The sequence below is a fragment of the Chiloscyllium plagiosum genome, chromosome 3 (assembly GCF_004010195.1).
Source record: "Chiloscyllium plagiosum isolate BGI_BamShark_2017 chromosome 3, ASM401019v2, whole genome shotgun sequence".
Taxonomy (NCBI): domain Eukaryota; kingdom Metazoa; phylum Chordata; class Chondrichthyes; order Orectolobiformes; family Hemiscylliidae; genus Chiloscyllium; species Chiloscyllium plagiosum.
In genome coordinates this window covers 3,663,416-3,682,999 of record NC_057712.1, presented here as the reverse complement: position 1 = coordinate 3,682,999, position 19,584 = coordinate 3,663,416, and the positions used below count along the sequence as shown (strand labels likewise).

General features: G+C 41.2%; 1 protein-coding gene across 8 annotated transcripts in view; it reads left to right on the top strand.

The window, feature by feature from the left end:
* The window catches only part of otofa (otoferlin a), a 373,830-nt gene that overhangs the window by 302,271 nt on the left and 51,975 nt on the right, over positions 1–19,584 (top strand). For 4 of the 8 annotated variants that reach the window (XM_043676329.1, XM_043676360.1, XM_043676340.1 and 1 more), the window contains exons 32-38: positions 2,922–2,951; positions 6,901–7,026; positions 8,452–8,530; positions 13,163–13,305; positions 14,495–14,629; positions 18,138–18,275; positions 19,167–19,294. In XM_043676329.1, the coding sequence (XP_043532264.1) occupies positions 2,922–2,951; positions 6,901–7,026; positions 8,452–8,530; positions 13,163–13,305; positions 14,495–14,629; positions 18,138–18,275; positions 19,167–19,294 (779 nt within the window). The remainder of the gene's footprint in view (positions 1–2,921; positions 2,952–6,900; positions 7,027–8,451; positions 8,531–13,162; positions 13,306–14,494; positions 14,630–18,137; positions 18,276–19,166; positions 19,295–19,584) is intronic. The other 4 variants (XM_043676366.1, XM_043676363.1, XM_043676348.1 and 1 more) reach the window with 2 other exon arrangements.

The window sequence follows — 19,584 nt, the reverse complement described above, 5'->3', positions numbered from 1 at the left end:
CTGGAGGTTAGAAGCTAGGGTGAGGTGGGGGAAGGGGAAATGAGGAAACTGTTGAAATCCACATTGATGCCCTGGGGTTGAAGTGTTCCGAGGCGGAAGATGAGGCGTTCTTCCTCCAGGCGTCTGGTGGTGAGGGAGCGGCGGTGGAGGAGGCCCAGCATCTCCATATCCTCGGCAGAGTGGGAGGGGGAGTTGAAATTTTGGGCCACGGGGCGGTTTGGTTGATTGGTGTGGGTGTCTCGGAGATGTTCCCTAAAGCGCTCTGCTAGGAGGCGTCCAGTCTCCCCAATGTAGAGGAGACCGCATCGGGAGCAACGGATACAGTAGATGATATTAGTGGATGTGCAGGTAAAACTTTGATGGATGTGGAAAGCTCCTTTGGGGCCTTGGATGGAGGTGAGGGAGGAGGTGTGGGCGCAGATTTTGCAGTTCCTGCACTGGCAGGGGAAGGTGCCAGGATGGGAGGGTGGGTCGTAGGGGGGCGTGGACCTGACCAGGTAGTCACGGAGGGAACGGTCTTTGCGGAAGGTGAAAAGGGGTGGGGAGGGAAATATATCCCTGGTGGTGGGGTCTTTTTGGAGGTGGCGGAAATGTCGGCGGATGATTTGGTTTATGCGAAGGTTTGTAGGGTGGAAGATGAGCACCAGGGGCGTTCTGTCCTTGTTACGCTTGGAGGGTTGGCGTCTGAGTGCGGAGGTGCGGGATGTGGACGAGATGCGTTGGAGGGCATCTTTAACCATGTCGGGAGGGAAATTGCGGTCTCTAAAGAAGGAGGCCATCTGGTGTGTTCTATGGTGGAACTGGTCCTCCTGGGAGCAGATACGGCGGAGGCGGAGGAATTGGGAATACGGGATGGCATTTTTGCAAAGTCATTTCAACTGATGAAGGGGCAATGCTCCAAAAGCCTGTGATTTCAAATAATCCTGTTGCAATATAATGTGGTGTCATGTGGACTTCTGACCTTATCTACCACAGTCCAACAACGACACCTCCACATCATTTAAAAATCAACTTAGGAATGCAGAATGAATCTGTTTGTACTTGCAGTCTTAACAAACCATTCAAGTGGCTTGCTCTCCCTCTCTGAACAGATTCTCACTCTATTAGCAGACTCTCACTATTAGCAGACTAAGCCCATTTGTGTTCTGTGGTACTGAGACTGATGGGTCAAAGCTTTCAAAATCCGTTGATGTGTAAAGAAGTAAAGCCACAAGGTCATGCTTCAGCTGTACAAGACCGCACCTGATTGGCCACACTTGGAGTATTGTGTACAGTTCTGGTCACTACATTATAAGAAGGATGTGGAAACTTTGGAAAGGGTTCAGAGGAGATTTACTTGGATTTTGCATGGTATGAAAGGAAGATCTTACAAGCAAAGGCTCAGGGAACTGAGGCAGTTTTCATTGGAGAGAAGAAGATTGAGAGGTGACTTTGTCGAGACGTATAAGATAATCAGAGGGTTAGATAGGGTAGACAGTGAGAGCCTTTTTCCCCGGATGGTGAAGGCTAACATGAGGGGACATAGCTTTAAATTGAGGGGTGATAGATATAGGACAGATATCAGGGGTAGTTTCTTTACTCAGAGAGTAGTAGGTGCATGGAACGGCCTGCCTGCAACAGTAGTAGACTCGCCGACATTAAGGGCATCTACATGGTCATTGGACATACACATGGATAACCATGGAACAATGTAGGTTAGATGGGCATCAGATTAATTTCACAGGTCGGTGCAACATCGAGGGCTGAAGGGCCTGTACTGTGCTGTAATGGTCTATGTTCTAAGTAGAAATGCTAATGTTGAATTCAGTGACTTGTGCTGTGCAATATGTCATAGACAGGGGACCAATCTTCAGAGAAGCAATTACTGTCTTAGTTCAGAAATAAAGTGGGTGAACAATCAGTGGGCCCACACAGGATTGGGTCACAGTCTGTGCCATGGTCCTGTGCATACAATGCTCGACTGGCATTAGCAAGCACGTGGGCGGCACGGTGGCACAGTGGTTAGCACTGATGCCTCACAGCGCCAGAGACCCGGGTTCAATTCCCGACTCAGGCGACTGACTGTGTGGAGTTTGCACGTTCTCCCCGTGTCTGCATGGGTTTCCTCCGGGTGCTCCGGTTTCCTCCCACAATCCAAAAAAATGTGTGGGTCAGGTGAATTGGCCATGCTAAATTGCCCGTAGTGTTAGGTTAAAGGGGTAAATGTAGGGGTATGGGTGGGTTGCGCTTCGGCGGGTCGGTGTGGACTTGTTGGGCCGAAGGGCCTGTTTCCACACTGTAAGTAATCTAATCTAATCTAATCTAATCTAAAATCAGAGACAGAATCTCACACATCCCTGTCGATCAATGCAATGGCATTGGCAGGGCAGGAGCATTAGGATGCATGCTGCTACTTTAATGGATGAGATTGCTGACCAGGAAAATATTGATGCATTTGTACCTGTACATAAACATTAGGGAAATCAGCTGAAGTGAGATGTGTGTGCATGTGACATTCTCCATTCGGCTTGGTGGAGCTCAGCCCTTTGCTGTCAGATTCACCAACTGGCTGGTGTCAATTTGATCTGAGGGTCCATTTAGTGCTCTTTAGAGGACAGCAGCAAAATATGAGAACCTCATCTATTCATGTTGTCGGAAAGTGGATTCATTGGGTTTTTAACAGCCAAGCCCCTCCAAGATGTGATATTAATAAGCATGTTTGTATGCTTTTTTCATTTTAAGTTATATTAGCATTTTTTTGTGAAGCTGTTGTTTTCTAAACATGTAAAACTCTTTTATTGTCCACATGATTGGTATTTTTTCAATGTTCTCTTTCTCCATTTCTGATCAAGCTGGAGACAGTATTTCATGGTCTTTGTGCTATTAGTTTTGTGATGCTGACACCATCTCATTTATTTTTTTTTGTTTCCACTTGATGACAGAATTCTGATGCTGTTGTTAAGGTTGATGCGGTAAGTTGGAATATTGTAATCATGATAAACCATCAAATGCCACAGCACTGTAAAGGGACGCATCCTTTGAACAATTCTGATAAGGAAACAGTCTTTTCCCATTAACAGTAAACTCTCCAGAAGTCTGCCTATGACATGACTGCCCCCTCCCCCAAACGGGTATCATCTGGGAAGGTGGTGCTCCCATCTATTATCCATCCTATATCACGTGGGAAGATGATACTCCCAAATATTGTACACAACTAGAACAGATGCAGAACCCAGTTTGTAATCTAAGAAACAAGCTCTTCTCCTCACTGCCAGCAACCTGTTTTATTGATCATTATTTGGTAAACAGTCCTTTCCTGCTCTGAGCTTTCCTCTTTTGTTCATTCATTTTCTTCTCCTTATCACCTCAATACATTAAAACCAAGATTGATTGCTTCATCTTCTGCTCTAATTCACACTTTTCCAGGATTTCAAATCTCTGGGGTTCTTTAGCACATTGTTTTTCCCTTCTTCCTTACAATCTTCAAGTGACCAAAACCCAAGCTAGACATTACCAAACATTGCTTTTCACTTCTCCTGTCTCCTCTTTTTAATGAATTCAATCTTGGTGCTGTCCTTGACCCAGTCTTTATTGTGGTTATTATATTGGCTTGTATATTTGAAAACCAAACTAGGATAGTCTTCAGTGACACTTGGGCAAATATTAGCTATCTATATAAACAGACCACCTGGGCGAAGTCTTGTGTCCTACCCCATGGGGTGGGGAGGAGTGGGCTGTTGGAAGAAGAGAGGGGAATTTAATCAGGTGTAGATCCTGCCAACTCCCCATCTCCTTTCCCACTGAATCCTATGGATGACTTTCATACACCACTGCTAATTGTGGTCTGTTAATACTCGCTTCAGGGTTTTATCCCATCTTATTAACTCAGTGATGGATGGGAACTCAGCATGTGTGCGATCAAATAAATCTTCATTCAAATGCACTGCCGAAAGCCAACTCCTCTCCTACCCTTGACACTGACCACCTCATGACCCCACCTATGAGCCCCTTTCATCATCACTGATCTCTGGACCTTGGAAGGGTGTCAGACAGACTTGTCCCTGTAGTGTATGTGTGACCATTTATTGGAGCTGTCAAACTCGGAATGGCAGGCAGGTATCCCTAGGCAGGAGGTCTGCCCTTGGGATTTAGGACAAGACCTTCCTATTGTCTGAGTGCAACAGGGTGTGCCTGGCCTTCCTAAAAGTAAGTAGGGCAATGCTCTGACTCTAATAGGCATGAAGAATATATTTTAAGTAAATATGTTGAATTGTACTGCCTCTAATACTGCTACTATTGAAGAATTTCCAGTAATTCTCATGTGCCTGGGGAGTCAGTGAACTCCTGGGTAGTACTCTGGGTAACGGGGCCGTGTAACCAATTTCATGCCCATCATGCTGCAGTACTGTTAACTGCCACCAGAGGAAGCTATCACATTTCCCCTGATAGCCCAGGAAGTAGAACAGAAATAAAAGCGTCAGGTCCTCAGATTTCACCAAAAACGTTGGTCTTGGCGTTGTGTTTCCCTAGTAATGATGGGCTGCCAGCATTTATTTATATAGTAGCCATGTCTCTCAAAGAATTGGGTGCAGTGCAACAGTTACAAACAAAATTAATAAATTGTATTATTAGTTATCGCCCTAACTGCTTTCAATAGCAATAGGTTATGGAGCAATATATAAACTACACCAGGGACAGCCATCACTCCAAACTGTACGCTTTGTTATTTTTGGTGAAATTCAATGACTAGGGCAATGACTAGCTTTTTGTTAAAATTCCACTTTCAAACTTCCCTGGGTACAATATCTAACTTTCTGCAAAAGCAAGATATACTCACTGAATGGATATAGCAATCAGTAGAAATCAATAATGTGTCAAGCACAGCTCGACGAATTGTGTACAGGAAGTGTCTTATTTAGAAGGTGTCCCTAATATAGAGGGATGTAGAAATGTGTAAACGACAAATGAGTGTAGATTCAGGGCTCTCTGCACAATCCCACCAATCCACACTGAGAATCTACTATTCATACTCAGGAGTATTGTTTTTGAACATGTACAATGAAACATGGTGACTAAAAGGTATTAAATTGCAACATTAATTGTTTTCTTAAATGTTTGTTTTAATGAAGATTGCCAGATCTGAAGTACATTATTTTTTTTTATATTGTTCTTGAGGTGCAGGCACTGCTGGCTGGCTAGGCCCAGCATTTATTGCCCCTTCCTAGTTCCCCCTTGAGAAGGTAGTGGTGAGCTGCCATCTTGAACCGGTGCAGTCCTGGGGCTGTAGGGACACTCACCATGCTTTGAGGATGGCAGTTCCAGGATTTTGAGCCACCAACAGGAAAGTAACAGTGATATAAGTTGAGCAGAGTGGAAAACAAATTCCTCTCCTGCCCCAACTAAAATACAAATAAGGCAAAGAACTAAAAAAGAGGTTGGCTGGAAAATACTGGTGATTTGTTTTTGAATGATCAATTTAATTTACAACCAAATATAGAAATGTATGAAAATAACTGATGTCAAATAACCAGGATTCAACCAGTTTCTCAATTTTTTTCTGAAACGGGTTTTATTTGAGCGTGAAGTATGGAGGTCTTGCATCAATTATATAGGAGCTGGGTTGGACTAAACCTGCATCCTTTCACACAGAGGGTGGTTTGTATGTGTAATGAGCTGCCAGGGCAGGTGGTGGATGCAGGTACAGTTACAACAGTTAAAATTAATTTGGACAGGTACAGCAATAGGAAAGGCTTAGAGGGATATGGCCCAAGTGCAGGCAAATGGGACTGGTTTAGATTTGGGAAGCATGTCGGCATGGAAGAGTTGGACCAAAAGGTCTGTTTCCATGACACAATGACTCTACTGTCTGCAGTTTTGGTCTCCTTATCTCAGGAAAGATATTGTCAAAGAGGGAATTCAACAAAGACTCACCAGACTTGTTCCCAGGAAGGCGGGACTGTCCTATGGAGAGAGATTGGGCAAACTGGGCCTGTATTCTCTGAAGCTTCAAAGGATGAGAGGTCATATCACTAAAAATTACAAAATACTGGAAGAGATAGACAGGGTTGATGCAGGTAAAAAGGTTCCTCTGGATCAGGAGTCTAGAACTAGGGGCACAATAAGGGGGATACTGTTTAGATCCAAGGTGAACCTTTGGAGCCCATTGCCAAAGATTGGAGATTGAGTATATTTAAGGTTAAATATCACGTAACACCAGGCTATAGTCCAACCGGTTTGATTGGAAGCACACTAGCTTTCAATTAAATTAGTTGGACTATAACCTGGTGTTGTGTGATTTTTAACTTTGTACACCCCAGTCCAACACCGGCATCTCCGAATCATGAGTATATTTAAGGTAGAGATTGATCAATTTTTGATTTCCAACGGTGTACAGAGTTGCAGGGATTGGATGGATGAAAGATATTGAAATATTTGATCAGCCATGAGTGTATTGAATAGCAGTCAAGTTCAATGGGCTGAATAGCCAACTCCTGTTCCTTTGTTTTGGAATATTCCAGTGATAAAATGGAGTTACTAACTTTCCTCCCGTGTAGTAAACAAAATTACAGCCAAAACAATTAAATAAAAATTTATGCCCCTATGATGAGGTCATTATAACCCCAAGGAGAAAGTGAGGACTGGGGATCAGAGTTGAAGAGTGTGGTGCTGGAAAAGCACAGCCCATCAGGCAGGAGAATCTACATTTCAGGCATAAACCCTTCATCAGGAATGGAGAGCTCATGCCCGAAACGTTGATTCTCCTGCTCCTCAGATGCTGCCTGACCGACTGTGCTTTTCCAGCACCACACTCTTTGACATCATTATAACCCCATGAAGAATGGACACTGAAAACCAGAGAACTTGCATTGCTCCAACTGCTTGTGACCTTTCTCACAGTGGGTGTGTGTTCCTTGTCTCTAGAACGAGGATGAGAAATCAAAAAAGAAGAAAAAAAAGAAGGGAGAGGAAATCGAAGAGGAGGAGCCCGATGAGAGCATGCTGGATTGGTGGTCAAAATATTTTGCCTCCATTGAGACCCTCATGGAGGTATGCACTGATTTACAGGGTTACTCACTGGACCTTTGGACATTGTGATGCAAATAGGAAATTATAGAACTCATGCATGTGTCAGGAATGTAAAAGCATCAGATCTTCAGTGCTCCTGACATTACAGCAGCGCATAACCTAAAGTTCGAGAAAATTATGTACTGTTGATGTTTGTATTCTATCTTTAATGAGGGTCAGTTAACTCAGTTGGCTGGATGGCTGGTTTATAATGCAGATCAATGACAACTGCGTGGGTTCAGTTCCTGCATCAGCTGAGGCTCCTCTGAAGGATTCTCCTCCTTGACCTCTCCCCTCACCCTGGTGCATGGTGACCTTCAAGTTAAACCCCCCACCAGCCATCTCTCCCTAATCGGAGAGCAGCCCTATTGTCTGGTAACTTTCAATTTTTATATCATTCGTGAACAGCGAGGGATTAATTCTTAGACAAACATATTGCTGCACTGCAATCATGTGCTTCGTAACAGTTTAATAGTCACAATGAGAACTGAAAGAAATATATTCATAGGAAAGGAGTAGGTCATTCATCCCCTTGAATCTGTCCCACCATTTAGTGAGACAGCTGATCTGTGGCCGGGCTCCATATACCTGCCTTTTGCCCATATCTGCTAATACTTTTACATAACAGAAACCCATCTATCTCTGATTTTAAAATTAACGTCTGATCCACTGCCGCTGTGGAATGAAGCTCCTGCATTTCAAGTTTAAACTCACTATTTCTAACTGCTGTTAACCAGAAAGATGTAATATTCTTAACAATAAGGCTCGATAAAGAGCCATCTCAGTGTAAACGTGAGTCCATCCATAATTTTGCAATCTGCTTCAAGTAGCTCCTTAAAAGATAGAGTCTCAGTTAAATATCTCATCAAAAAGATCTCCACTCTCTTACCCCACTGGAGCTGGGCTGTGTTAATTCCCTCTTCTGTAAAATAACTGTGGCTAGAACAAATCAAGTAACAGGGTTTTGTCTCAATGTTTCAAATTTGGACAGAATTCTGTGCCATTAGAAGTGTATTCCAAATTGGTAAGTGTATTTTTACACATGACATGTTTGACACGGAGGTGGCCACATTATCTGTATTGTTTACGATGGTTGCTCCTTTATCAGCTGCTGAGTGCTGTGTTCTCAAGTCGCTCATTATCACCATCAGCTATCCCTCTAAAAATCTGCTCTCTATGCTTCCCTGTAGCAGGATGACTGAGGTTGAGAACCAGTTCACAGGGGTACAGTTTTTAAGGGCGTTATTTTAAAAATTTCCATACTTTAAGGAGCTCATGGGTCAGTACCTTCCCCGTGCTATACAATCGTAGAATTTGAATGTCAAGAAAACAAGAGATTTAACTGTAACGCTTTCAATGGTTTATGGTTCTTCAAACTCAGGATGTGATTTGCAATTTCTGTTTCAGCGTATCCGACAGCAGGAAGCTGCTGCAGCTGAAGCAGAGGAGAAAGAGGACATGGAGATAGCAGCGGAGGGTAAACTAGGTCTGAACAAATTTACGCTCTCACTTTTTGGAATTCAAGCAAAATTGCTCGCTCCAAACTGGCTGTTGTGTGTGTGTGTGTGTGTTGGTTCCCTGTAGAAAGTATGAGGTACTGTTGAAAATCGTATGGGCTGGGAGCAGATTGTGATATGGGGGGGGGGGTACATGGAAAGTATGAAGAGTGTATTATGGATGGGGTACAGGATATTAAAGTCTGGGATGAATAATAAAAAAATGCTGGAAATCACAGCAGTTTATTCAGCATCTGTGGAGAATTATCTTTTCACATCGAGTGAAAATCACCAGGTTTCAGCATACTGACCTGATCCTATTAATGTTATTTGTCTCCACACATGGTGCCTTTTCCAGCAATTTTGTTCAGTATTTTACTTTGTATTAAAGGATTAGGAAATTGTTAATGGATTGCAGTATGTTAACACATTGGGTCACATTAATGGCCAGGAACATGTCAATGGGAGAAAATACGTTAATGATTGGGATCTGTTAATGAGTGAGAGTGTTAATAGTTGCGAGTGTGTTAACAGTTGAGGGATGTAACAGCTATGAATGTATCCATGATGTTGATTTATGTCATTGGTTTTTTTTGTCCTTTATTACAACATCCTATAAGTTTATATTGTCTTATATCAGACATAATAAAAATCTCATTGAATGTGTTTTTCTCTGTTTTCCTGTGTGTCTGAAATTGTACTTACATCTACAAGAATTCTCTTTGGATGTAGTGGGATTTTTAACAGAAGAACTTATAGGATATTTTAGTAAGGGTCTTCTGTGGTGTATTTTTTTGATTGATCAGCAAGGTTTTTGAACTGGACTTGTGTCTCTCTCATGTATTGCTGAACATTCTAAACCTCTGCTTCTTGTGAGTGTTTTGCTTTGCCCATTCTCTACCATTTTTATCATGACAGCATCTGTCGCTCATCTCATTACTAAGCCATCATGAAAGTTGGCACTAACAAGACTGGACTGTCCTCTATGAGATTGGAGAGCACACAAAGGAATGTTGGTGGTAAGGTGAAAGCAATGGGGTCAAGAGTAGAGAGAGGAGTTTAGATCAATTCTTACTGTCACTAGAATGAGGTTCCTATGTGAGGTCACTCTCACAAAGAAGCTGTGAAAAAACTTATTGAAAACTGATTAGTTTCTTTTAAATAGAGTCCTAGAGATATACAGCACAGAAACAGAACCTTCGGTCCGACTCGTCCATGCCGACCAGATATCCTAAACCGATCTCGTCCTATTTGCCAGCATTTGGCCCATATCCTTCTCAAACCGTTTCTATTCATATACCCATCCAGATGCCTTTTACATGCTGTTATTGTACCAGCCTCCACCACTTCCTCTAGCAGCTCATTTTGTACACGCACCACCATCTGCATGAAAAGTTGCCACTTTGATCCCTTTTATATCTTTCCCCTCCCACTCTAAACCTATTCCCACTAGTTCTGGACTCCCCCACCCAGGGAAAAAACATTGTCTAATTACCCTATCCATGCCCCTCATGATTTTATAAATCTCTATAAGGTCACCCCTCAGCTTCTGATGCTCCAGGGAAAACAGCCCCAGCCTGTTCAGCCTCTCCCTATATTCCCACTAGTTCTGGACTCACCCACCCAGGGAAAAAACATTACCCTATCCATGCCCCTCATGATTTTATAAATCTCTATAAGGTCACCCCTCAGCTTCTGATGCTCCAGGGAAAACAGCCCCAGCCTGTTCAGCCTCTCCCTATAGATCAAATCCTCCAACCCTGGCAACATCCTTGTAAATCTTTACTGAACCCTTTCAGGTTTCACAACATCCTTCCGATAGGAGGGAGACCAGATTTGTACCAAATATTCCAACAGTGGCCTAACCAATGTCCTGTACAGCCGCAACATGATCTCTCAACTCCTATACTCAATGCTCTGTCCAATAAAGGAAAGCATACCAAATACATTTTTCCTATCTACCTGTGACTCCACTTTCAAGAAATTAATGAACTTGCACTCCAAAGTCTCTCTGTTCAGCAACAGTCCCCAGGACCTTACCATTAAGTAATTAAGTGTATAAGTCCTGGTCTGATTTACCTTTCCAAAATGCAGCACACCACATTTATCTAAATTAAAATGCATCTTCCACTCCTTGGCCCATTGGCCCAATTGACTAAGGTCCCGCTGCACTCTGAGGTAACCTTCTTCGCTGTCCACTATACCTTCAATTTTTGTGTCAGCTGTAAACGTACTAACCATACCTCCTATGTTCACATCCAAATCATTTAATAAATGACAAAAGGCAGTGGAACCCAGCATTGATCCTTGCAGTCACAGGCCTCCAGTCTGGAAAGCAACCCTCCACCATCACCCTCTGACTCCTACTTCAAGCCAATTTTGTATCCAATTGGCTAGTTTTCCGTGGATCCCATATGATCTAGCCTTACTAACCAGTCTACCATGTGGAACCTTGTCGAATGCCTTCCTAAAGCCCATATAGACTTTACAGCTCTGCCTTCATCAATCTTCTTGGTCAACTCTTCAAAAAACACAATTTCCCACACACAACGCCATGCTAACAATCCCTAATCAGCCCTTGCCTTTCCAAATACATGTCAATCCTGTCCCTCAGAATCCCCTCCAACAACATACCCACAATTGACGTCAGGCTCAGTGGTCTGTAGTTCTCTAGCTTTTCCTTACCACCCTTCTTAAATAGTGACACCATGTTAGCCAACCTCCAGACTTCCGGCACCTCACCTGTGGCTTTCCATCGTACAAATATCTCAGCAAGTGGCCCTACAATCCCCTCCCTAGCTTCCCACAGACTTGTAGAAACACCTGATCAGGTCCCAGGAATTTATCCACCTCTGTGCATTTTAAGACATCCAGCACCACCTCTTCTATAATGTGGACACTTCTCAAGACAGCATGATTTATTTCCACAAGCTCTCTTGTTTCTATGTCCTTCTCCACAGTAAATGCTGATCTGAGGTACTCGTTTAGTATCTCACCTGTCTCCTGTGGTTCCACACGGAATCATCCCTGTTGATCTTTAAGGGGCCCTAATTCTCTTCCTAGTTACTCTTTTACCCTTAATGTATTTTGTAGAATCTCTTTGGATTCTCCATAAACCTATTTGCCAAAGCCACCTCATGGTTCCTTTTTGCCCTCCTGATTTCCTGTTTAAGTAATCTCCTATTGCTTTATGCCCTTCTAGGGATTCACTCGATCCCGCTATCTATGCCTAACATATGCCTTTTGCTTCTCCTGACCAGAGCCTCGATTTCTCTAGTCATCTAGCTTTTCCTCCACCTACTGGCCATGCCCTTTGCACGAACAGGATCATAGTGTCTCTGAACTCTTTTTAGTTCATATTTGAAGGCTTCCCACTTTCCAATTGGATCTGAGAGAAGATAAAGAGTCAGCTCATTTTTTAAGGCTCCTTCTGGATTTTTAATAAATTTAGGCATGAAACATGGGTGTCATTTGGCAAGGCAATTTAAAGCCTATTCCTAATTTGTCTTGGGAAGCTGGTGGTGAGCTCCCTTCTTGATCAGCTGCAGGATGTCTGGTCTCTGTTCACCCATAGTGTTATCAGAGAGAGAACTCCAGGATTATGACCCTACGGTAGTGAAGAAACATTATTTTTTTTCCAAATCAAGATAGTGTGTAACCTGGAGGGGAATTTGCAGATGGTGATGGTGGTGTTCTTATGTTGAGAGTGTGGTGCTGGAAAAGCACAGCAGGTCAGGCAGCATCCAAGAAGCAGGAGAATCCTTTCCAAAATGCAGCACCTCACATTTATTTAAATTAAAATCCATCTTCCACTCCTCAGCCCATTAGCCTATCTGATTAAGGTCCTGCTGCACTCTGAGACCTTCTTCACTGTCCACTCCTGCTCCTTGGATGCTGCCTGACCTGCTTTGCTTTTCCTGCACGACACTCTCAACTCTGATCTCCAGTATCTGCAGATACTGGATACTGTTATGTGTCTACTCCCTTGTTTGAGATGGTAGAGGTTGTTAATTTGGAAAGTGTTGTTAAAAGAGCTTGGGAGATTTGCTTCAGTTCATCTTGTAGATGCTACACTTTGTTGCTATCACGTGTTAGTGAATGTTTCACTTGGTGGATGGGGCGCCAATCAAGAAGACTGCTTTCTCCATCATAATGTCAAGCCGCTTAAGTGTTGTTAGAACTGCTGTCATCCAAGCAGGTAGAGAGTATCCCATTATATTGCAGACTTAAGCCTTAAAGATGGTAAACTTGCATCTGGAATTTGGATTGTAAGATCTCTGCAGGATTCCTAGCTCTGCAAAAGTGTACTGTTTCTTTGTAAGGTTAGTTTGTTCTTTATATGTCCTACACTGTACAATAAAGTCTGTTTGTTATTTTAGGATAGGTTTTTCATTATGCTTTGTTTGTCCTTTTAGTATCAGTAGTTTTCATTGTAGCATATTTATCCCGTTAGATCAGAAGTTTTCATTATGGTCTGTTTGTCCTTTCAGATCAGTAGTTTACATTAGAATGTAGATTCCTTTCTGGTGGTTTTCTTCCTAGTCTAACGAAGGTCAAGGTGTCAACTTTCATGCTATTCATGTTTGAGTGTTTTGTGTCCACCCTCCCTCCTCTACATTCAGATCTCAAAATTGATGACTCTCCTATGAAAGGCACAAAACAGTCCAAGAGTAAAGACAAGGCCAAAGCGCAGGAGAAAGAGAAAAAAAAGAAACAGCTTGAAATGGTTGAAAAGAAGGAGAAGGTGAAAATTGATGAATTACAGGTGAGTGTAAACCTTACGTTCAGGGCAAATTGTGCTAAAAAATTCTAAGATTTCCTTTAATCAATCAGTTTTTTATGACCAATGACACAATGAAATCTATCTCTCATTATTACAAGACTCAAATTCATGAAAAGCCCAACTGATAAATGTAGCATCAAATACTGAACCAAGAGAACCTCAATTCTCTGAGTTATTTGATGCGGTCTGGCATAACAGAATTGTAAGTTCTTGGTATTCTAAGGTATGGTACTTGGTATAAAAGGGACAGCAGTAACATGGAGAGTGAATTGGCTGGGTGACAGTAATGGTTAATGGATTTGTTTTCCAAGGCAGGGGAAGATGTGAGGTGGACTTGTGACCCTTGAATCTCCTGCTATGTCTTAATGAGCTAGACCTTTTCTGTACAGGACACAGTTTTAAAACTTCCAAATGATATGAAACCAGTGAGTGTTGTGATCTGCAAGGACGCAAGTATGAAACATCAAAAAAATACAGACAACTGCTGTCATGGGTGTTCTAGTAGGAGTCCAAAGCAGAGAATGTGAAGTAATTAATTTTAGTTGGCAAAATACAGACAGATGATCGAAATTGAAGGGTTTCAATTAGAGGGGTTGGGGGTGAGTAGTTGTGGAGAGAGTTAAGTGTGTACCTTCATATATTACTGAAGGCAACAGGACAGGTTGACAAAGCATTAATAAAGAAGAAATAAAAACAGAAATTGCTGGAAAATCTCAGTGGGTTTGGCAGCATCTGTGGAGAGAAATCAGAGTTAACGTAAACAGTTTCCTGATAGGAGGAAGAGTGTTTCACACAGTTAAGTGTTTAGGTTCTGAAATATAGTGCTTGAGTTTGACATGGGCTTTCCAATAGTCAACTGAAAAGGAACTCTGTGCAGGGGAATGGTACTGGGTGAGTTACTCATTCAACAAACTTGTGCTGTCACAATGACTGGATAGCTTCGTTCTGCACTGTAAAAGTTCAGTGTTTCTGTAAAGATTGTAAAATATTAGTAATTGCCCATGGTAACAAAAATAGTGAGTAATCTCTTAGAGAGCTATGCATATCCCTCAAGCACCACATATGACTGGCTTTGGAATCTTCAGAATTGCCAAACAAATTAACCTTTTACAATGAAGAATGGGGAAGTGATAAGATCTTTTGTGGTTAACCATTCTACTTCAACACATAGGTTTATGACAAGGAATTAGAGACGGAGTTTGGAAACTTTGAAGACTGGCTCCACACTTTTAACCTTTACCGAGGCAAAATTGGAGATGATGATGACAGCTGCACAGATGAAGAAAGAATTGTTGGGAGATTCAAAGTGAGTACATCATGGTTGAAGAGCATCCACAGAAAAGGTAAACATTGATCCGTACACTTGGACAATCAAAGGAGTTTGTTTGAAAAATAGGAAGGCACAAAAGTCCTGGAGCTGTGCTGAGTATTTAAGTACAATTCAGGCAACTGAACTTCAAATACAAACCTGAATTTTACCTTTTTAAAACCAGATTACTCCACCTAGCTGAGGTTTGGATGGTCAAAATTAAACTTTTTTTTTAGTTCTGGAAACCAGAATTCCTTAAAGCTGGACTGTACGTCATTTTTTAACATTCTCTTTAAATTAACTGGAATGTAGTTTTGCATTCACTTGGATCACAGGATATGCATTGAGCTGGTATTTAAGAATGTTTCACTTTTCTGGGGGGCCAAAAATGCTGCCTTTGTATATACTCAGCAGTGGAGTGGTAATGATGTCACCAGGCAAGTTATCCAAACCCTTGGCTGCTGTTAGTGGGGGAAATGGGTTCAAATCTCACCATGGTAGATGGCAAAATTTAAACTCAATTAAAAAATCTTTAATGGAAAATCTGGCCTAAGACAAGTATGTTGTAAAACCTTTTCAGGAAGGAATCTGCCATCCTTGCCTGGTCTGGTCTACATGTGACTCCAGACCTACAGCAATGTGGTTGACTCTTAACTGCTCACTGAAATGCTCCTATCAAGCCAGCCAGGTCAAGGGGCAGTTACAGATAGGTAATAAATGCTTGACATCCACATGCCATGAACAATTTTTTAAAAAATATTCAGTCAAAGCCAGGAAGGAAATGAATGTTGTTGTCCCAATCTTTGTATAGTTATTCTAAATTCCACATTACTCACTATTAAAAATGCATAAGTGATCACATGCATTCTTCATGTAACACGATATTGGTGAATATGGACTGTTGAAAGTCTGCATTTAACTTATATCATTTAATTTTTGTACCTGAGATCTTTTATCAATTAAATTAGTTTTTAAAAAGCAGGAAAGATAGACCTAAAATAACCACAATGGTCACCAAGCCACAGATTTAGGCAAATTTCCCAGCACCCATGTGGAATAGACTAAACAACTAAACAAACAATGCAATGACTCTAACATTTTTTAACTAAAGACATCAAAACTAAACAACTGAATTACCTTCAAGGAATTTGCATCTGTTGTTTAATTCAAATACGGATGATAATTTCAGATTGGGAGATGACAGTCTGGTTTACCAATTAGCCAGTTTGGAAAGTCAATGGAGCTAGACTCTGGAATATGTTTCAATAGTTGCTTTGAGCAGCAAAGCAAAGGAAAAATATAGATTGACAAAAACAGAGGCAGGAAGGCTCTCTCTCTCTCTCTCTCTCTCACTCACTTGCTGTTTCTCTCAATCATTGAAGTTAGTACCTGGTAGAAAAGCAGCTTGGGAAAATACACATTCATCAAGAACTTAAAGATTTACAAACTTCATAATTGCTACGAATTTCAATCAACAAGCAAAAGAACTGAGATCTCAGATTGAAAATCGAAAACCTCATAAATTCTAAGGACTTTAAGCTGTATAGCTTTATTCTTCCTGATCTTCTGCTAGTGATCATTCTAACACAGATAATGTTTCTCCTTAATATCGATCCTCTTATGCCCCTCATGATTTTTTCCATCTCCAAGGCCATTGCATCTTGAGGTGGGACTTGAACCTGGACCTTCCAGCCTAGAGTTAGGGATACTACCACTGCACCACAGGGGACTCTGTAACTGAATTTAAAAGCAAATATCAAAACATCAGACTAGCCTTGTGCAATACAATAAGTGTTCAATGTTAGCAGGTCATTTAAAAAATGTGGAATTTCCAATTCAGTGGAAGAAGAGGGAGGTGACTTGTTGTGGACGAATGATTTTGAAAGTGAAAAGTGTTACACCTGATCCAGAATCACCTCCTTGTAATGGCCAGAGCCAAAAATAAATCTGAATGAATTTGATTACCCACTTTGTGAAAGCAATGAATTTGACAACTTAAAACAATTCTTTGTTAAAGGCAGAAGTACATGACACTGGGTTGTAGTCCAATAGGTTTATCTGAAATCACAAGATTTTGGAGCACTGCTCCTTCATCAGGTGAATGGCATTTCCACATTGTGGTTAAAGATGTCTCTGTACAATTCATTTGTTTAAGAAAACTAATTTAATATGAATTCTCAGTATTTTTGTCTCTATTTTGAAAATGTCAACCAAGAACACCCATACAAGCAGTTTTCATGTCTAACGTGGTAATCAGCTGACCTTATTTTCAGACTGGTTTAGTAAAACACTATAAAGGGTAGAAACTATAATACTTCGCAAGATATCACAATAACGTTGCAGCTTTTTAAAAAATGTATCTCTAGAAGATTTTGATCTTAAGATTTACTTCTGTAGCAACATTTCAACATTTGGTTGCCATTTCAAGTCTAACATGGCATCCAGGCTGAATGTGCACACTTCAATGTACGTCATCAGGAGGTGCTACAGAAATTCAACAAGGCTCCCTCAACAGTCCATCAAAAAAACCATCACCCCTATCACCAGGAAAGACACAGGCAGTGGATTTAAAGGAACACCATCACTGCAACTTCCCCTCCAAGGCACACACCATCCAGACTTGGAATGATCTCAGTGTTCCTTTGCTATCACTGGGTTAAAATCCTGGAATTCATGCTCTAACAGCACTGCGGCTGTTTCCAAAGGCAGCTCACTTTCCCAAGGGCAGTTAAGGATAGAGAGCACCTGGTCAGTGATCCCCATGTCCAATGAAAGAACAAAACAAAGAGAAATGTTGATGTAATATGCTTCTGTAACTGGTTGCAGAAGGAAAATAAAAAGTCATAATTGATATATAGGTCATTTATTGATGTGACACCATTTTTATGGAGGGATTTTGATTTCATACCAGAGAAAGCTGAGACAGCAAGAACCAGGGAGAGATTTTCCCTTCATCATATTTATCATTATTCAATAACAAAACAGATTGAGGTATATTATAAATAAATGTAACTAAAATTATTTTGGGGAAGTTCAGAACTAGGATTCAGTCTAAGAGTTAAGCCATTCTGGACTGAGATGAGGAAGAATGTCCTGACTCAGAAAGTTGTGAACCTGTGGAATTCTCTCCCACAGGAAGCTGGTGGGGCCAGTTCATTAGATAGATTCAAGAGGGATCTAGACGTGGGTCTTGCAGCTAAAGGGATCAAAGGGTATTGAGAGAAAGTAGGAGTGGGATACTGAGATTGTATGATCAGCCATGATCACATTGAATGGTGGGGCAGGCTCAAAGGGCCGAATGGCCTACTCCTGAACCTATTTTCTCTGTTTCTATCTTCTCGGTCAGTTTTTCAACATCAATTGTTCAATAGAATCAAGTAACCAGGATTACATTAGTTCAATCAATTAACTTGATAAACATATTTACTCACTTCTGTGTTTGACCATTTCTTATCAGTGTTATATCATCTTATCAAATACTTTTGTTTTCAAAAACATAATTCAGGGCTCGATCTGTGTTTACAAAGTACCTCTACCAGAAGATATCGCTCGGGAAGCAGGTTATGAACCCACATTTGGAATGTTCCAGGGAATTCCAAACAATGATCTCGTCAATGTTTTAGTCAGAGTGTATGTAGTGAGGGTAAGTGGTTACCAATCAAGCTAAATGAAAGTTAATGAGTTTTATGTTCGTGGATATTTATTAAAGTCATAAAATTTGACCATTCTCAAAAATGGCATTTCTTTATTTCAGAAATTATTCAGTATTTTATCACTTTTAAATTGGTTCACTGAAATAACTGGTTTTAAACAGTTGTTAAATCGTTAACAACAATGGGAAACTCCCATCCTCAACTCCCATCCTGAACATTCGAAGTGTTAACCTGAATTCAATCCTTCCTAAACCTTGTAGATTTAAGGGTGTTTTTACCTTGAGCTGTAATGGTTGACCAGTAATGCTCCAATTTTAATTCCATGGAACCTGGTCATTCCAATTCAGTCAGCAAAATTGGACTAATGTGGCTACTGCAGGTTCAGGACCACCAGACAGTTCAGCAGAAACAAGCACATAGTATAGGGGTCCCCAGAGGTCCATCTCACTAACCAGTTTTCCATTTGGGTATAGATCCTTAGAGGAGAGCAGCAAGAACAAACCCAGAAAAATGGGGGAGGCAGGTTTGGCTGAGGCATTAAAGAGGAGATTAGACGATTACTTAAATAGAAACAAAGTATACTGGATTATGGGAAAAAAAAATGAAATAAAAATGAAATAAAAGAAGAGCCACATCACACTCGAAATGTGAACTTAGATGCTGCCAGACCTGCTGAGATTCACCAGCGCTTTGTGTTTGTTGCTGATTGGTTGACTCATGTTTTGAATTTAGGGTTGCAGCAGCATCTCCCAACCAATATTCTTCCATTTCATTTCTGATTTTTGATTTGCAGTGCTTGTGATCATTTATTTTAATTCTTGGGCTTTCATCAAAATTCTACTGATTTGCCTTGTTTGTTTTTGTTTTGCTTGTGCATTTAGGCCACAGAGTTGCATCCAGCTGACATCAATGGCAAAGCAGATCCATACATCGTCATTAAACTTGGCAAGACAGAAATCAGAGACAAGGAGAATTACATTTCCAAGCAACTCAATCCTGTCTTTGGAAAGTAAGTACTGTCAATGGGTCCACCAAATATGGAGGAAGATCTCACATGTTCTCGTTTGCAAGACTACAAGTCCAGTATTCTAAAGTCGAATTCTGATTTTGTATGCACTATACCGTCACCTCATTAACAAATAATGGATTTTTGCATGAGATGTTTGGATAATTGTTTCAAAGACCCAGCAAGGATGCCATGGGCCAAGTGGATTCTGATTATATTAGCAGATTTTGTGGCACTGTGATCCAGTTATGAAAACTATAGCTATCCTGGAGAAAACAGGGACTGTGGCAGCT